Source organism: Capricornis sumatraensis, chromosome 2 (assembly GCF_032405125.1).
Source record: "Capricornis sumatraensis isolate serow.1 chromosome 2, serow.2, whole genome shotgun sequence".
NCBI lineage: Eukaryota > Metazoa > Chordata > Mammalia > Artiodactyla > Bovidae > Capricornis > Capricornis sumatraensis.
Genome location: NC_091070.1, coordinates 70,347,501 through 70,368,103, shown reverse-complemented (window position 1 = coordinate 70,368,103; position 20,603 = coordinate 70,347,501). Strand labels below are relative to the sequence as shown.

The following is a 20,603-nucleotide window of genomic DNA, read 5'->3' as shown; positions in this document are numbered from 1 at the left end:
TCAGCAGGTGGCCAAAGTATTGGAGTTTCAGCTTCAACATCAGTCCTTCCAATGAATACTCAGGATTGATCTCCTTTAGGATGGACTGGTTGGATCTCCTTGTAGTCCAAGGGACTCTCAAGAGTTCTCCAACACCACAGTTCAAAAGCATCAATTCTTCAGCACTCAGCTTTCTTTAGAGTCCAACTCTCACATCCATACATGACCACTGGAAAAACCATAGCCTTGACTAGACGGACCTTAGTTGGCAAAGTAAGGTCTCTGCTTTTGAATATGCTGTCTAGGTTGGTCATAACTTTCCTTCCAAGGAGTAAGCGTCTTTTAATTTCATGGCTGCAGTCACCATCTGCAGTGATTTTGGAGCCCAAAACAATACAGTCTACCACTGTTTCCACTGTTTCCCCATCTATTTCCCATGAAGTGATGAGATCAGATTCCATGATCTTCGTTTTCTGAATGTTGTGCTTTAAGCCAACTTTTTCAATCTCCTCTTTCACTTTCATCAAGAGGGTTTTTAGCTCCTCTTCACTTTCTGCCATAAGGGTGGTGTCATCTGCATATCTGAGGTTATTGATATTTCTCCTGGCAGTCTTGATTTGAGCTTGTGCTTCATCCAGCCCAGCATTTCTCATGATGTGCTCTGCATATAAGTTAATAAGCAGGGTGACAATATACAGCCTTGACGTACTCCTTTTCCTATTTGGAATCAGTCTGTTGTTCCATGTCCAGTTCTAACTGTTGATTCCTGACCTGCATACAGATTTCTCAAGAGGCAGGTCAGGTGGTCTGGTATTCCCATCTCTTTCAGAATTTTCCACAGTTTATTGTGATCCACACAGTCAAAGGCTTTGACATAGTCAATAAAGCAGAAATAGATGCTTTTCTGGAACTCTCTTGCTTTTTCGATGATCCAGCTGATGTTGGCAATTTGATCTCTGGTTCCTCTGCCTTTTCTAAAAGGAAGTTCACGGTTCACGTATTGTTGAAGCCTGGCTTGGAGAATTTTGAGCATTACTTTAGTAGCATGTGAGATGAGTGCAGTTGTGTTATCAGATTATCTATAGTTAACTTTCTCTTTCTCTTTTACTCTTTCTAGCAATCATAATAAAATTACTACAGATTTAAGGATTTCTAAATATGTAGTTTTAGCTGACTTAGTAACGAATGAAAAAATAAATCATTGCAGGAAGAAAGAATCAGTAAGTATTTTGCACAGGGCTTCCCTGGTAGCTCAGACAGTAAAGAATTTGTCTGTAGTGTGGGAGACCCAGGTTCAAACCCTGGGTCAAGAAGATCATCTGGAGGAGGGCATGGCAACCCACTCTGTTATTCTTTCCTAGAGAATTCCATGGACAGAGGAACCTGGCGGGCTGCAGTCCATGGGATCACAAAGAGTCGGACACAGCTGAGCTACTAACACTGTACTGTACTGTATCTGTTATATTGCATTGAAGTCATCGGGATTGCTTTAGAGAAAGATGACCCAATATCTGGTCTTGAAAAAAAAATTAAGTGTCTTTCATCCAGTCTTCTTATTCTTTATCTTGTTTATGTTATGGCTCATTCTAAAAAGTTAAAACCCAGATTAAATTAGAAAGGAAAAAAGTATAGATACTTAAGCCTCTAATTAAATAAGAATGCTTAGAATAGGGCAGGACTTAGAGCAGAAAAAAAACTTAGATCAATTTATCTGGCTCCTTTTCAATTCTTTTCATTATTCTTCTCCTACTTATTTAATTTTATTATGAAATATAGCATACATAGAGTAGAGAATAGTATAATAAACTCTGAATCTACCTCTGTTTATATTTTTTTCAGATGCTTTTTACTTTTATAGAAATGAAATATTCTGATGGTATCAACAATTTATAGCCTTTAAGATTTTTATTTTTTAAAGAAATAGTATGACACTTTGTTTCTTTCCTCTTCTCCTTCACCTGAGGTAACCATTTTCTTGAGTTTAGTGTTTTAGCCTCATGTATTTCTTTTGCTATATCCATAAACGTCCATGAGCAAAAAGGTAATTATATTTTGCTGTTCTTGTATTTTATATAAATAGTAACAATTATGTGTATAATTCTATAGCATGCTTTTTTTTTGGTAAATGTTTTTGAAATATAATCCATGTTGATACCTGATAGGGTAAGAAAGCACTATCTTTGCTTTTCAGAATTTATTGACTATTTCTGACATGATTCTTCTTCCTGAGTTTTAAGATAAATTTATCACATTCCACCAGAAAACTAGTGAATTTGGTTGGATTTTAATTAAAATCATAGATTGATGTATAGAGAATTAACACTTTAATTAATACTGTCTTTTTACTCTTGGAATTTTCTTTGTGAAAATATCTTATCTCTTCATCAGGAACTCTTTTGCACTCTTCAGTGAGGTTTTATGATTTTTTTCAAAGATTTTACACATTTTTGTTAAATATATATGTCAGTACTTTATGGTTTTTTTTATTATTGTGAATGAGGTCCACTTTTCTATTCCATTTGCTAATTTAATTTTACTATTTTATAAGAATTTTATTTCCTTTTTGTATTAATCTTATATCCAGTTACTTTTCTGAGATGTCTTACTAGTGTTTAAAATCTTTGTTTATAGATTCTTTTGTTGTTTCTAAACCTTCTCATCTTCAAATAGGGAGGCTTTGATTTGGTTCTTTCCTTTCTGAACTGATTCTCTTATTTCTTTTCCTCTATTGTTTTCTGAGATCTTCAGTTTGCTAGAACTTCCTAGAATAAAATAAGTTTACTTTTTTCCCCTTATATTTAATTAATGCAATATATTTACCACAACTGTTGACATGCACTACTGTCATTGCTCAATTTTAAGTTGTATTGTTGTTATTTCCATTGTGATTTCTTATTTAATTTATTGGTTAGTTAGTAATGCATTAATTTGTTAAAGTAAGGGATTGGGGGACTAACGGTTTAATTGTTGAATTCTAACTTAATTACCTTTTCAGCAGATATTGTCTAGCCAAGTCCTGACAGCTTTGTAGAGCTGGAAGACAAGGTTTAGAGATCCTTGGCTATAGGGTCTACCAGAAGTGGGAACTCTTGCAAATGCCCCAGTCGTTGAGTTGTTGTTCAGTCGCTCAGTTGTGTCTGACTCTTCGTGACCAAATGGACTGCAGCATGCCAGGCTTCCCTGTCCTTCACTGTCTCACAGAATTTGCTCAAACTCATGTCTACTGAATCAGTGGTGCCATCCAACCATCTCATTCTCTTTCTTAGGTGTTGGGGGGCCCCCCCTAAAAGACTGTATCCTAGGAGTTAATGTGCACTGGAAGTAAAAGGCCTCTACATTACTGTATTTTACCTTCAAATTTACCTCATTGGCCTAAAAATTTAATACATGTAATTGGACGAAGGTGATCCTAGACTCCTAGCGCTCCCAGAATCAAATCAGAATCCCCACTGGAGAAAGTTAACCATTTGCATATTCATATTTTTCATAAAGCAGTTTTTCACATAGTGTGGCACATCATGGGAGAAGTCACGTAAGGAGACGTGACGACGTAAATGGAGGCCAGTGAAAACTATAGAAATAGACTTAACAGGGCTCTGGTGATTGGAACTACCTAAACAGAATTTTTATAATTGTAGCTTATTCAAGATGTTAAAAAAGAAGATTGAAAGTCTGTAGGGAACTTATTTGAAAAAGAATCAAATAGAGTATCTGCAAACACAGTAATTGAAATTGGATGGATTTAATTCAATGGATGTATTTAATAGCAAGGTAGACATTACTGAAGAGAGAAATAGTGAACTGGAGGATAGATGAGAGGAAAATACCCATAAAGTAATACAGAATAATGAAAAGATATAAAATATGAAGAGAAAATAAGAGATGGAGCTTACAGTAGGGAAGGCTAACACAGACTCATTTGGAGTCTTGGGCAGGAGAGAAAAAGTGTTAAAGCAAGTTTGAAAAAATTATTGTCATGTACTTAAGTGCAACAAACTGTAAGCAGGAGTTTACTAAATGGCAGAGTTAAAACTCCTAATAAGTGAAGTTTTTTTAAAAAAATATTAAAACTAGATAGAGACATAGGGTACATTTTCATTGAAAGACCAGAATTTGACATCACAACACATCTGTGTTGATTGAATTATTAGAAGAAGGTTATTGCAGATGGAAAAGGAAGGAAGGGCAATGAAATGCTACATATGTGAGTATATCAGAATGAACAGAATCTTTAGAAATCAACAGCAGTGTCTTGTGAATTTTAAGATGTATGTAGAATTAAAACAATGTCAGTTATATCCCATATATCAGAATGGAAGAAGTATAGATAGTGTTGTAAAGTTTTTGTATTTTCCAAGCAGCAGTTAATCACCAAGTTTAACTTGGACATGTGTTTATGCAGGATAATTATTAATAGTATAAGAGTATATAACTTCCAAGTTGACAGGGAAAATAATGAAAAATAAATACTAAATCACTTTCAGTTCAGTCCAGTCGCTCAGTCGTGTCTGACTCTTTGCGACCCCATGAATCGCAGCCTGCCAGGCCTCCCTGTCTATCACCAACTCCCGGACTTGTGTCCATCGAGTCGGTGATGCCATCCAGCCATCTCATCCCCTGTCGTCCCCTTCTCCTCCTGCCCCCAATCCCTCCCAGCGTCAGGGTCTTTTCCAATTCGCATGAGGTGGCTAAAGTATTGGAGTTTCAGCTTCAGCATAAAAGAAGTGTATGGTGACTAAGAAAACTAGCTTTCAGTAAGATATAAACTTAAACCTAAATATGTTAGAACATACTTTAAATGTACAGACTTTGCCAATAGTAAATCAGATCAGTGTGGTATCTGTGCAAAGATAAACATATAAATCAGTGGAACAGATTAGAGAGTCCCAAAATAGACCCTTAGATATTTGGTTTCCTCGTAGGCAACATGATAGTTCATGGGTAAATGGTGGTGTGACCAACTGGATATGTGTACAAAAATAATAAAAGCAAAATGTGACTCCTATCTCAGTTCATTAAATTAACTCAAGGTAGATCATCAACCTAGTACTCTTAAGCTTCTAAAAGAAAACATGCAAAATTATCTTCATGAATGTGAATAGGCAAAGATGTCTTAGAAAAGACACACAACACGCATAAAAGGTAACAATAATAAAGAATTGCTACATTGGACTTCATCAAAATTAAAAATATCCGCCCTCCAGAAAACACTAGAAAGAAAATAGAAATACAAGCCATTAACTTGAAGGTGTGACAAGGCTGTTTAGCATTGGGAACTCTCATTTAGTGTTGGCAGGGGCTGAAAATTGTTACAAATACTTTGAAAATTGTTTGACAGTATCTACTAAAGCTAGAGATTTGCATATCAGATGGTCCAGAATTCTACTCCACATTTGTACCCATCAGAAATGTGTACACACATGCCCCAGAAAACATGCAGAAATGTTCAGAGCAGCATCATTCTCATTGCAAAAGACTAGAAACAGTTCAGAGGTTCATCAATTGAATAGATAAATGTGGAGTATACTTATACAATAGAATATACCATACCGCAATGAAAATGAATTAACTATACTTAAAATTAGCAAGAGTCACTCACGTAGACATATTGAGTAAAAGAAGACATATGCAAAAGAATACACACTGTGTTAAAGATCAGATTCATCTGGAGAGAGAAAGGGTGGCGATCAGACAGAATGCCTTTTTGGATCCCAGGAGTATTCTATTTGGTAATCAAAGTGGTTATGTGGTTTGTCTTATTCCCAATAAAAATGATTTTTAAAAGATTAATGTGTTATGGAATAGATAAATGTTAATATTTTATGTAATGAAGGTATGTTACAAAAGTATGTTTAAAACACAATTTTTGAAATTTTATTTTTGTATATAGACACACACATACACACCAGACATAGAATAAAAAACACAGAAATACAGATAGATGTCTATAGATTTTACACAGAATATGTTCTATTTATGACTAGAAAACTTCATTAAATATTATATAATGAAGTTAACATGTCTGGAGGGTGTTGTCCTCTGTAGAGAAGATTGATTGGGTTTGAACGTGTGTTGTTCAGGGAAGGATTTAAAGCTGTTTTGTATGTAGTAGATAGCATTTGGGCAAAAGACATATTTGCAGTCACATAGAGACACTTCAGGCAATGGTGTGATTGTTATTAATAACAAAATACACCTTAGCCTCAGGAAGAATAATGAAAATTACCCAATAATTTTTTAATCATTGATTCTTTCCTATAGGAACTTTTTTTTTATGTAGTTAATTAAAGTAAGGCTGCAATTTAAGTTTTTTTTTTTTTTTAAGGAATATTGTCTAAAGCTGTGAGATTTGATCAGAACTCTTTATCTCCTGTGGCTTCAATTTTCTGTCCCAAAGCAACAATGCCCACCTTTAAGGGTTGCTTGGAGGGTAATGTAACATAAATGCTTAACCTTAAGCAATGGGTGTTAGCACACACTAGAATGGCAGATTAGCATGGGGATTAAGGGCTTGAGTTCTGGAATCGGAACTGGATTTTGATTTCCAGTTCTCCCACTTACCTAGGTCTTTAATTGTTTACTTCCATTAACTTCTCTTCCTCCATTTCCCATCTTTAAAATAAGAACAATAATGGTACCTACTTTAGAGGCTTGCTTTGAGGGTATAATAAAAGGCAGAGTGTAGTGTGTAGCACAAACTAGCTGTTGGTATAACTCTTAGCTCTTGCTATAGATGGACGTGTTTTGCACATGGCTTTACATTAACCTACTAGCAAAACTAGTTAAGTGCCTGGAACAGTAACCACTTTTTTCATATATATAAAATATAAGTGGGCTTCCCTAGTGGCTCAGATGGTAAAGATCTGCCTGCAGTGCAGGAGACCCAGGTTCAATTCTTGGGTCAGGAAGATCCCCTGGAGAAGGGAATGGCAACCCACTCCAGTATTCTTGCCTAAAGAATTCCATGGACAGAGGAGCCTGGTGGGCCACAGTCCATGGGTTCACAAAGAGTTGAACACAACTGAGGTAGCTAACATAAAACGTAAGTATGTTGTTGTTTAGTCACTAAGTCATGTCCGACTCTTTTTTTGAGACCCCATGGACTATAGCCCACCAAGCTCCTCTGTCTATGGGATTTCTCAGGCAAGACTACTGGAGTGGGTTGCCATTTCCTTCTCTAGGGTATCTTTCCAACTCAGGGATCAAACCTGCGTCTCCTGCACTGGCAGGAGGATTCTTTACCACTGAGCCACCAGGGAAGCCCGTGACAGAGGGTAGGGCATTGCTTTTATGGAAAAGCGTCCTTGACTAGTACTAAGTCATTGACCACACAGAGCCAGTGGTTTAGTTGTATTCTTTCACCGGTTTAGAAAGGTTGTATTGTACCTTGTGAGGCCTGCAAACCTAAGGCTTTGTTGGAATATCTTACTTTATCATCCTTAGTTTGACTTACTGCTTCCTGAGTTCCAGAAATAACATTGATCTTGTTTAGAGGATTTCAAGCCTATTAGAGACACTGACGTATCCTAGGTTCTAGAGCAAAAGGAGCTTGAAAGTTAAATAAAAACATTTCTTTCTTTATGGTCTTTTTTGAAGGTTAGGCACTTGAGAAAAGGAAGAATTTATAATGTGTAGTATCGTGTTCCTTAAGGTTCTGCTTGCTTTAAGTCTCCCTGGGATTCTCAACACTTTCATTCAACCCCCTGATGTCATTTTCTTTTATGTCCTTCAGGTTACTGAGCATCTTAGCTGGATGGGTCTGGAGTTAAATACAATATGGGGCCCTGGTTGATTGCCTGTTAAGTACCTGGCATTTGAAGTCTTAAATGCAGTATAAAATGAGGGTAAAGAGTATCCCGTCAGTGTTTAAATTCTGTGAGGAAAAGTCACTCACACACAGCAATTTATGGTCTCTAGGCACCTCAGTTTAGTGACACAGTGACGGAGGAACAATTTTAAGGAAGCCCAGTACAGTAGCTGCCAGTTAGGAAGAGAATTGCAGAGTGTAAAAGTGGACAGCCCTTCCTGAGTATTGCATCTGTGCAGGTGCCGTCATGATGGAGCATCCTGTCGCCATGCCCTTCTTCCATCATGTCTCCTGCTTCCTGGGCACATGGGAAATGAAAACCTTCCCTCCCTCCCTCCCCTCCCCTCTCTTTCCTCCCTTCCTTCTTTCCTCCTCCTTTCCTTCCACCTCCCTTCTGCCTCCCTCCCTCCCCTCCTTCCTTCCTTCCTTCCTTCAAAACAAGACGTGTTATTATTCAAAAGAAGTGTGGAAGGCAGTCACTTCACTCTGTGGTCTTGAGCAGCTCAGCAGCGTCCTCAAGGACGCAAGGTCTTTCCCTCTTCTGTTGCATCGTCCTCAGTGTGTTGACTTTGTCCTCCTGTTTCCCCACTGCTGCAATATGACTTACGCTGCTCCATAAGCCGTTTGTCACACACCTCAGACAAGGTTTTACAGAGAGCCTGTGTAGGAGTCCACTCAGCGCTCTTCTTTTTTCAGACACCTGCAGGGTGAGGAGCTTAATCTGGGAGCATAGTATGGGGAAAAAACAGACAAAATTATCTTTGAAGAGACTTCATAATCCATTTTGGGCATGTATGCAAATTAAGTGATTGTATTTTTTAATATGTAAATTGAAAACACTTATATCCTAAGTGGCATGTATATGTTCCAAAGCCAGTACAGTCTTGAAATATATGAAGAGTCAGGGTATGATTTGCTGCCAAGTCACTTCAGTCGTGTCCGACTCTGTGCGACCCCGTAGACGGCAGCCCACCAGGTTCCCCCGTCCCTGGGATTCTCCAGGCAAGAACACTGGAGTGGGTTGCCATTTCCTTCTCCAGTGTGTGAAAGTGAAAAGTGAAAGCGAAGTCACTCAGTCGTGTCCGACCCTTAGCAACCCCATGGACTGCAGCCTACCAGGCTCCTCCATCCATGGAATTTTCCACGCAAGAGTACTGAAGTAGGGTGCCATTGCCTTCTCCGAGGGTATGGTTTACTTTACTTAATTCCTAAAAAATATGTGAGTGCTTGATAATATTTTAATTTTTACTTGTTTTGCATGTATATGTGAAAAGTTTCCTCTAAATCAGTTCCTGTTTGCTTTAAATGTTTTATTTTGGAGGCATGTTTTCCCATACACGTGACCTCAGGACACTGTGGATGCTCAATGAAAACTGCTGATGGAACTGACTGTGATATTCAAGATAAGCCTTTCAGTTCGCAGAACCATCTCCTCTCTTTCTTCTTAGCTAGAAACCATATTCTTTGTGAAATGAACAGAGGGAATGTTGAATTTATACTGTAACTAACCCTCTTGGCCACTGAGAAAATGCGTTGCTTCATAGGCTATGTCCAAGACTTTAGATGAATTGAATTACAAGCTGTTTGAAGATGGTTTCCTGGTTGAAGACATTATCTTGCCCTCAGTTTTGGTGGTGCTTTCAACTCTTGATGAACTTCTCACTTTGAATTGTTTATTCCTGGGCTTATTCCTCCAGCTGTCTGTTAGTCTTTCCTTTCTGAGCATCTATAATTACATTTTTGTTTTATTCAGTTTAGTTTCTTCCTTGTTAGTCATTGGTCCCTGACTTGCCTGTTACATGCACATTTATTTCCATCATATTGTTTGACACAGAGACACTGACATTTTGCCCTCCATTAATTGGTTAAGGTAAATATATTTTGCTGTGCAATGAGCAGTCTATTTATTGTACACAAATACCTAACATAGTGCTTAATTTTGCCTTTTTTTTTTTTCATGGGATAGTTTTCAACAACCCTACTAGGGTCTGTGATTTGCATGTGATGTTCAGGCAAGCCAAGCACACGAGGAAGATTTTATACAGAAAACTGGCTCTTTCAAAGGTGGCTTCCATTTTTAAAGAGACATTGAAAAAAACTGGGCTATAATTTCTCAGTATTTTTGGAGTTATCAAAACAGTCCTTTAGTAATTAATGATTTTCCTTGATAAACATTTATGGCATCTTTTTTTAAAAAAACACAACATATTTTGTAAGCCAATAAGGGTGGAAAGGGGTTAGAAACTCAATCTGTAATGATATGCAAGAGATGACAATACTGACAGTGAGTAAAGAAATATGGTGTCATTGTGTTTATTTCATACTCTCTAAACTACCTTGTGATGAGCTTAAGCAGTTTCATTCATGAATAGAAAAACTTTCATTATTCACCATGCTTTGGTATACTATGAAAGTTGAATTATTAGCACTGTAATTTGTTTGGATACCTTCTAGTAGAAAAATATATCAGAAATAACTAATCATTTTCAACATATGATAAGGCAACTCTATCTACAGAAGGCAATCAGAAAGAATAGCAGTGGGCTATTGCTTTTTAGACAAGGGAAAAAAAAAAATCTGTTCCATTTCTAAATGTTAACAATTGTGAGAGGAAAATCCCCACTGGGGGAGAATGTTTTCCAGGTTGCTTCACTGCCAGGTGTTTGAGATTGTGTGGAGTCTTAGATGAATAAGGCTTATGGCAGTCTTAGGGAGCGATGTCCTCAAGGACCCCGCTTCCTGCTCTATTCAAAGCAGGCCCGTGTCGGTGGGAATGTTCCAGTGGTCTCTGCACTACTTCTAGCGAAGCGCAACGTTTTCTCCCCCGTTGAATCTGAGAGAGCTACAGAAGAGGACACCTGCCTGCTAACAAAATAAATTTCAGAATGTTGCCAGTGAATACATTGCATGTTTTCTACTGTTTATGGGATTTAACTCATCATTTATCAGTGGGAGTAAACCTTGCCACCTTGGGTCCCTTTTCAACATACCTGCACGCTACAGACATGATTTACAGTCATTCTGAAGTTTAAGAAAATCCAAATCATATGATGGTTTGTTTTGAGATGGTCTGTATTTCCCCCTTTCCCTTTCTCCCTCTCCTTGACCTAGCAGCAGGAAGCCTTTGTTTGAGGTGTTCATCTGGAACAACTTTTCCACACTTGTTTTCATGTTCTGTTAGATTACAGGGCAGCAGGCCTACCTTTGAAGCTCCTTTCTCTTTTGTTTCTTTGCCGTGCACTCCAGTAATTAACTTTGTCCTTCTTTTATTTGTTCCAGTCAATCGCAGGCCACTCTGCTGAGCATCTTCTCCCAGGAGTACCAGGTTAGAAGTTTTCTCCTTTGTGAGGGTTGACAGGTGCCTAATTGAATGATGAATGTCCCTTTATTTCTTTGTAATTGAACTGCCAGCTCTCTGATTGGGTTGGAGGATGTTCTCCTTTCCACATCAAGCACCGCCTGCGTCTCAGTGGAGGCCTGCCAAGCCTACCCATCCATCTGTCTAATAACATCTAGCCTTTGCTTATTTGGTGGACCTGTAATAAATTATGCTAAACCATTATTATTCTGACAATAATAATTTCCCCGTGTTGCGTGGTTCCATGTGCTAAATGTTTGCTGACTTGCACTGTCAGTGCTGCTTTCCATTGCTGACAGAGATGATGATAAATGACCATTGCTGGAGTGGCAGAAGGCAAGAGAGGCAGAAAATGGAGTCATTTATCATGAGATGACAGGTGTCAGTCAAGTGGCAAGTCTCTATGGAATTACTTTTTGTAGTTTTCAAATAAGTTGTTTTTAAGCAATGTTCTTCCTGGTTAAAAATGGCAATTGGATTGTAAAACTAGACTGCAGAGGACTTAGATGGAATTGAATTGAGGGAAAATTAATACAAAGGTTGAAAGAGGGAACAAGTTTTTCTCTGCCCTCTACAACCCTAAGCAAACTTATTTAGATTCAATTACTATGACCCTGTTGGCTTTTACATATATACTGTACCTTGCGGTACAGACTGGAGACATCCCAGCCATGCAATAGAGATTAAAATGCATAGGTTCATAGAAGAGAAGGGAAAAAATATCCGCTGCCACCCAAATCCCCAAACTATTATTCGGTTTGCCCTTTTTGTTAGATGTGGGGATCAAGAAATATGTCATTTTTGTTCTTGAACCTGATCTGTGACACAACATAAAGATCTTTTTTATTTTGTTTCAGAAACATATTAAGAGAACACATGCCAAACATCATACTTCAGAAGCGATTGAAAGTTATTACCAGAGGTATGACCTGCCTGCCCCACTAGAGGGTATCATAATACCTATTAACTGTAATAATAATTATGAATAAATTAGATTAATAAATTGATATTCTATGTAACATTCCAAGACATTTTAAGTCTGTTATTTAAGACTTAAAGTATATTTTTAAAATTTCTCAAATACTATGTTGTATAGATTTAAAGAATATAGTGAGACTATCTTAATTTACATGTGTGTGAAATCTTTACTATGTATCCCCATTGGATGCTTGAAATTAACTGTAAGTGCATATCTTTGATAGATGCATATGTTCATGCATACGTACATCTATGTGTATATGTGAACGTTCTCAAGCCAATTTTTATGTCTCATGTAAATCAGCAAGTTGAAAAATATATTAGAAAGTAAGATTGAATTTTGGTACAATTGTATTTTGCATGGTAGGTATTGGTTAGCCATTTAGACATGCAAAAAAAAGATATATATCAAGTGAGGAGAAATGGAGATATATAATAATGTACAACTGTCAGATTTTAAGAGGGGTTTATATTTTAAAAGGAAATCTTTTAATTTAAGCCTAATTATAGTTCCCAACCTTTCTTGTTCTGAAACAAAAAGTCTTTAAAATAGCTCCTTTTAAAAAAATTAAAAAATTTATCTTTGTAATATGAGTGAATAACTTATGATGGTAAATAATAATGGTTTAAACTAGAAATTGTTGGTTGCTTTCTGAAGTATTTTAGGGACATATTGGAAAGGAAAACTGTTTGAAATATAGTCTAAAATTATTATACTTAAGATTGACAGAGCAATCTTTCTATGGTGAGAATGATACCACTGACTTTAGATGAATGATTTTTATGCAGGAAAATTCTATGAATTAAGTCAATATACAGATAAAATATTAGAATTGTGTTTCTGTAAAGTCATATTTTTAAAGAATTGAGAAATATTTATTGAAAAGTTATTCAGGTTAGGTTTTGAAAAAAGTATTCACTATGCCAAATGTGGTAAAGATATGTTCTGTTTTGAGTGGAAATGTCTGTTAAAGAAATATACATGCATACACACCATATCTGCAGGCCACTCCCCACCCCCCACCCCCCAGCACACACACAGACACTTTTATGTCTCGGAGAATTACTCTCCAAGAAGTGTTTATAAAGTTTGAATAATTGACTTATTCAAAAGTCATAATCTCCTCAGTGAAATTAACATCTAAATTAAAGTCATCACCTAAATCATACATATAGAATTGAGAACGGCCCATAAAATGCCATGAAACGAGCAACTGCTTTGGCAAACAGACCCTCCACAGAAAGAGTGAAAAGTGGTTCATGTGTCAAAAAGTATGTTCTCATATAAAACTTATAGTCTTAGGCTTTCATATAAAAGTATGGTTCTATAGCCAGACTTTAAGGCCCTGTTAACATCAACAAAGGAGAACAGAGCATTTTCTAGAAATTTGGAGATCTGCTAACAGGCCATGGGGCTGCCCTCTAATAATCTTTTTTTTTTTTTCATTGTATAAAGTCTGTTTTAATTAGATGATTCCTAGGATCTCTAAATACTACTTTAAAAATAGTTAGGTTCATTAAAGAGTATATTTGATTTCTAAAGTATGAACATACTTTATTGGGTTATCTGGATAGTTTAGGCCAGAAACAAAAATCTTTCCTTTAAGTATGGTTACTCAAGGAACAGTTGAATGGGTAATAATGAAAATGCAGAAACATATTTGTGTTTCTTTAAATTTAGTTAGATATAAGAGTCTCAATTTTGTGGAGTCACAATGTTTGAAACAAAAACTTGAAGTTAGGCTGTAATGGACAGACTAATAGGAAAGCAGTCTGACTCGTTTCTTACTTTATTACCGTACTTCCTTACTTTTTGCCCCATACCTTGCGCTTGGAGACAGGCTTTGTTGTTACTTTTCAGATGATTTTATCTCATAGGCCTCTTCTTCTAAATGTGCAGGTTGAATGTTTCTGTATTCTGTGTGGTAAATTGGCCCCAAAAGATTTTTGTTTTCTAGTTGATTAGCATAAAGGCAAAATTATATCAAAACATGCTTAAGCAGTTTGACAATCTTAACAACTTATTTTTTTTTTATAAAAGTAATACTTGCCTATTGTGAATATTAAGCACATGTGTAATGGTATAAAAAAGAAATGAATGAATTGCCTGAAATTGTGGTGTTCATAGATAACCACTGGTATTTTTCTTCTCGGGCTTCTGTCAATCCATTTTTACATAGATGAGGTCATACTATATATATGCAGCTGTGAATTCTGAACTTTATACTTGGAAAAATGTGTATAACATGGTATTGTTTTGAAGAAAGCTTTTTGTAAACATTTTGATACATCATCATATGAAGGTATCAAAGTTCATTGAAATATTCTTCTGTCACACATATGTTTCCACTTTTCTGATATAAATAATGCTTTGATAAATATTACCGTGCTTAAGTCTTTGCATTTTGGATTAGTTTCTCAATATTTCTGTAGATGGAATTACTGGTGCAAATAATGAACACGTAAGATTTTATTGTAATATAATACAAACTAGAAATAATGTAATTACAGCCTAGAAAGATTGTAATGGTTTTATTTCTACTAGCAGTATCAGAGAATTCCTGTGTCTCTGTATTCTTGCTAGTATTGAGATGATCTCAATTCAGAATTTGAAGTCTGTATTTAAGACCATATAGTCCACAGTGTGATTCCATTGTGGTCAACTGAAATTTGAAATTACCCAGACACCAGTTGAAAATATTTTCCCTTTGAATTATTGAGGAAATATCCTCAGTTCTTCATGTTGTGCGTGTATAGACAGAGCTTGAGTGTTCATATTGAAAACAGCTCTCTATTCTTTCCCACTGTAATGATGGTATTTTAGTTCTAAACAGGAAATATACTTGGTAAAATTTATTTAGATTTCTCTAGATCGGTGCACACGGGCTTATATGCACATGTGGGTACACATGTACACACACACACTCACAACTTGGTCAGATTTGCATGTTTCCTCATCAGTAGCAAAGTTTAGAAACATTGTCTCTCATCTCCTCCCTTCTCTCAACACATGCTGTCCAAGGGGCTACCTTTATTAGCTTCGAAGAATCAGACCAATTAGATTTTATTCAGGTGTTCACATGGGAAAAAAAGGTTAGTTCAAATATGATATTGACATCAAATGATACAAATAGTTTCTGAAAATTTGAACCACTTTTTTGTTTAATTAGCTCCATTTTCTTTGCACTCAGTGTGTCCCGTCTACTGTGCTAGGAACCAGGTATAAGAACAACAAGTACCTGTCCTCAGCTATTTTGTTCCCTGGGAAAATAGTTGCAGACATGGAGATGGGTTCCAGAGATTTTTCGATATAGAATCAACAAAAGTGGTGTTCAGATGTAAGCTTAGTGAAGACTTTTGGTAGTTTTTGAAGTTTTCCCATAATAGTTGTTATAAAAATATTAAAGATTAGATAACTTTGCCTTATGTTTAAAATCAGTACATATTGTTTTAATCTTAGATGCTAACTGCTCTTTCACACTAAAAAAATGCCATAAAATGGACCTTCTGTGAAGGTCTTTAAAGGATGGTTTCACCTACAAGTTATACATTTGTTAGTCTTCCTGTGGCAAACTGAAGGATGACATTTAGTCTGTGTCATCTATTGTTGTTTGACCAGCTCCTGTTTCTTTAAACTTAATGGAAGTATCCTATTGGTTATTACCAGGATAGTGATTGATGCATTGTTTATATAAAGCCATATAATTTGGATTCAAGATGACAGTTTTCTGGCACAGGCAGTGATCTGGGATCTAGCTATCCTCTTTCATTCTTTCCAGGTCAACCTCTGAGAAGAGGTTCTGCTCTGGTGGCACTAGAGCCTTTCCTGGTCCTCAGATAGCCCAGGCCCATTCCTGACATTTGCACCTACTGTTCTGTTGTTGGGAGTATCCTTCCTCTGATGGCTTGCTGCTTTCCTTTTTGTCTGTTTCTACTTCAGTGTCACTTCCTTAGAGAGGGACTTCCTGAGCAGCCCATCTAATTTATATTGTGAAAGTGTTAGTCACTCAGTCATGTCCAACTCTTGGCAACCCCATGGACTGTAGCCCGCCAGGTTCTTCTGTCCATGGAATTCTCCAGGCAAGAATACTGGAGTGGGTTGCCATTCCCTTCTCCTGGGTAATCTTCCCAACCCAGGAATCGAATCTGCATCTCCTGCATCACAGGCAGATTCTTTACCATCTGAGCCACCAGGGAAACCCAACTTATATTGTAATATATGTCATTATTCCATACATTTGTTTCTCTGTCTTTCCATTGCAGTATAATCTCTGTGATGGTAGGAGCTAAAGTTTTGCTCCCTGCTGCTTCTTCAGAACCTGGAATAAGGTCTGACAACTAGTCAGCTCTCAAAATGTTTATGGGATAAGTGAATGTTAAGTGGAGAGTTGTAAAGATATCCTATTATAGACTTAAATACCCTGACCCAGAATCAAAATGCTTAATGGGTTAGTTAAGCATCTGGTTAGTTGCTCCAGTTTGATGGAACTGATTGGTTGTTTCTTGAGCAGGCCTATCAGTGCAATGGAAATTCTGTAAGTTGATTGTGAAGATCTCAGCTGACCTATTTCCCAAGGAGCTTTCTCTCAACCACACTTGCCTTGTTTGTTTTTATTTTTCGTTTTGTTTTTCCTTTGATCTTGAAATGAAAGTACTTATTTCCCAGTTAGATTCCTAAACAATTTTTTTAAAGGAAGAACCAACAGATAAAAATGGATTTATTAGAATTACTTTGAAGTTATAATGATCCTGACACTTTTACCCACCTTAAATAATTTGATTTTATTCCACTTTGTTTATTGGAAATTATACATCTTTATAAACATACACGTAAAATAGTATAATTTAATTTAGTATTTTCTCCTGGCAGTTACAAAGAAGACCTCATCTGTTGACTTTGATTTTTACTATCGAACAAATGTCATTAATTTTTTCAATCAAACAGTACACTGTAGAGAAAATGTTCATACTTAATTCTATTTTCTTGTCTAAAATGTTTTTAATTATTTAATTACTCATTTATTAAAGAGAAAATATATATTACAGTATAATTACCTATTATAAGCCAAGAAGTGTGCTACGCATAATAAACTGAATAAAATGAAAGTTTTCTACCTTCATGAAGCTTTCAGCCTTACAATTGGGATGTGTCTGAGGTGGACGAGTGACTCAGCAGATACAGTGTTCTGGGCTAAGTGATGGAGAGATGAACAGGGTGCTCCTCGATTGTACATTGAGGGACACTTAACATAGTCCTGGTTGTGGTGGATGAGAAAGGTGATGTGCAAGGTGGATTATGAGTTATCCAGGTGAAAGGTCAGAGTGACAAACAGTGACTAGTGATGAGGCTGGCTGAAGAGAGTAGGTAGGCACTGGATTATAACGAACCTTACAAGAATTTTTAAGTGATTATAATTTAATTTTGAGATTTTGTATGGGGCTTTTGAAATATTTTAAGAAGGAGAATGGTACGTTCAAATTTTTGTCCTAAAAAAATCACTCTGGCATCCACGTCTGGGATGAATTTGGGGATTTTTTTGTTTGTTTGTTTTTGTAGCGTTAGGGGACGAGGAGAGCTGGAGGTAATGACAGAAATCTAGAGCAGATAAGATGATGGCTTGTGTTGCCTGTTAAAGGGTTGGTGACCCACTGATGAAAAGTCTCTTCCATTCTTTTTCCCTAATCAGGTGCCAACCAACCCTGTGAACTAAAAGTAAATCAAAAGATGATATGCTTGCATGGATACTTTTTTCACGAGTAAACTTATTTCCTTCCCATGAAGTGGTTATGGTATAGATAATGCCAGGGTAATAGGGTTAGTTCTTTTCAAAATCACCTCTGTGTTCACCTTACACGTTAGGAGGAAAAAACAAGGAAGATGGGTATGCTCAGACCTCCTGCCCCCACCTTCGCTTAGTTAGTTGCCAGTGGTTTTGAGGTAAGTTGTTTTTGTTATTCTTTCCCTTCAGTGTTTTCCTGTGACAGCATCCTTGAACTAGAGCTGAGTGTGGCATTTGCCCAGGAAAAACATGTACACACAGGGGATGCTGACAAGTCTATGCTGGCCTTTTCTTGTCACTGCCTTACCATTTGGCTTTGTCTTATCTAGGTATCTGAATGGAGTGGGGGAAAATGGAGCTGCCCCAGTGCTCCTGGAGCTAGCCAATGAGGTAATGTTATTGTTGTTATTTTATTTAAACCTACATAAAACCTAAGGGGCCTGTGTAGAGTGGCTCTGCTTAGAATTATAATTAACCTTTAAAAAAAAAAAAGATTTTGAGGTGCAGTAGACATTTAAATTGTTCCCTGGTCTCTTTGTACTTTTAATAATTGGACCAAGAGCTTCATGTATTAATAAATCAGTTAACTTAATTAGTCTGTTTCTTTTAAAATAAATGAGTAAACAGCTTCTTGATCTCTTATTTTGTGGGAAATTTCAACCAAACAGCTCAGGACATGCTCTTCTTTAGATGTGTTGTCTTAATTTAGTGTGAGAAATACCTGTGTCAAGTACAGAGATGTATGGCAAGACAACCCATGCTGTTACAAAAATGAGGAGAGAAATTGTATACCTAAAGATGTAACATTTACTTGACTCATTTTTGTTGTTAGCCAACTTTTATTATATTAAAAGATACATGCCTTCTAGAAGTCTTTCTTTATATGGAGAAGCATACTGTTCTTATTAACACTAAGGATGAAGTGATTTATTTAACTTATTTGTTAACTCTTATCTGCTTCTGTGTGGGGAAACAAATAATAGTCTTACATTTAAAAAAGAAAACCCTGAAGACTTCCTATGAATGAAGAAGCTGTAAAAAGTTCATAATAGTTGCAGAGAGCATACTGGAAAAATAAAATATTTAATTCCTAAACTTTAAAATATTTATCCACCGTAATAAGAGCAATACAATATTTAGTCTGACTTGGAACTGCTTATGCAAACCTCATAGGGATGGAATGAAATGTACACTGTTTTCATGTTGCATTATAATAGAAAACATAGAAGCAAGGCAGAAAATGTGTGTTTGCATTAAAGATGTCTCGGTACTGTGGGCATTAACTGTCGCAGCAGCAGCACGTGCTCCATGTAAGGAGGGCTTCTCTCACAGCTTCTGTCTGCTGTGTACCACCACAGTCAGCCGCTGAACAATTACCTATCAGTTTCTAGCAGGTTTTAATAGTCTAGGCAGTGTCTACACAATCTGATAGGATAGTTAACATATAGAATGGATGTCTCTCCTCCTCTTAGCAAAGCATGTTTTTTATTCTTTTTTTAATTTCTAGAGCAAGGTGGTTTTTAAATGTCTCCAGACTTGTCAATTCTGTTAGCAACTTAAGATATCCGAGGTATAACTTATTCAGACTTTAGCGATTGCCCTTTATAAAAAAGAAGAGTGTTCTTTATGAAAAAAAAAAAAAAAAAACATTCCTGATACAGCATCTAGAAGGAGTGTGATGCAAAAGTGATAGTCATTTTTATAGATGATGATATTGATGGCATAAGTTTTATATAGTAGCAATTTGTATTCATTCAAATTTTTAATGGATATTTCTGTTGAGCTTAGCTTATTTAGCTGACCTTAACTTCCATCTTCTAGTAATATGGAAAATTTTAACCCACTGACACATTTTCTCCATATCAATAAATCTGTTATTTACCATGAATATATAGCGATGTTTAACCAAAAGAAATAAATCACTGTTTAAAGATGTTTCCTCTCCTTTGGCTGCAGATTAGTACAGAAATGATAGCATTTTCTGAGAGATTGCTAATGCATTAGGAAATTTTGGGAATGACTGGTACTGGATTAGGCCTTCTAAACAACCACGCTGCCATTTTTATACGATAGTTAATACCTAAATGACATATGCTTGCATCTGGTGACAATTGATGTGATGGTAATAGTTTATGAGTCAATATATATTTAATCAGTAGAAACTGTAAAAATTGATGAGAAACATATAATATTGGTCCATTACAGTGTGCAGCAACTCTCTTAAATAAGAGCACTGTATTATACTGTTGATTTGGAAGGTAAGGACTCTATGTGGTCATCATTGATTTTATAAATGTCTTAATACTGATTTTCCTATTTCAAGGCTAAAAAGGAATATTTGAGAAAATCTGACTTTGTTAGTAATAATAAGATCAGTCATTCTGTTCTCTCCACACAAATATTTTCAAGTGAGATTTGAAGCACTATGAATTTTACTTACATGCTAAATTCTGACATGAAGCATGATGGCCCTATTTCAGAGAAAGATGGACACATGATTAATATGAAAATTAGGGAGATGCAAGTACCTGAACTAATAAGGTAGTCCTTATTCAGGCTGGACTACCTTCAGTAATTTCACCATTTTTCATGTGTCAGCTCTGATGTGGGTTACTAGGAATAAGCAGCTTCGTGGAAAGCATTTCTTTCTACTTGGGGAATTTAAGGGCATCCAAGTACATACATATTTGAAAAAACTGTT

General features: G+C 36.4%; 1 protein-coding gene across 3 annotated transcripts in view; it reads left to right on the top strand.

Moving 5' to 3' along the window:
* Nucleotides 1-20,603, top strand: part of CDIN1 (CDAN1 interacting nuclease 1) — a 232,919-nt gene that overhangs the window by 45,758 nt on the left and 166,558 nt on the right. For 2 of the 3 annotated variants that reach the window (XM_068964968.1, XM_068964967.1), the window contains exons 2-4: nt 11,066-11,111; nt 12,002-12,066; nt 18,232-18,292. In XM_068964968.1, the coding sequence (XP_068821069.1) occupies nt 11,066-11,111; nt 12,002-12,066; nt 18,232-18,292 (172 nt within the window). The remainder of the gene's footprint in view (nt 1-11,065; nt 11,112-12,001; nt 12,067-18,231; nt 18,293-20,603) is intronic. The other variant, XM_068964969.1, reaches the window with a different exon arrangement.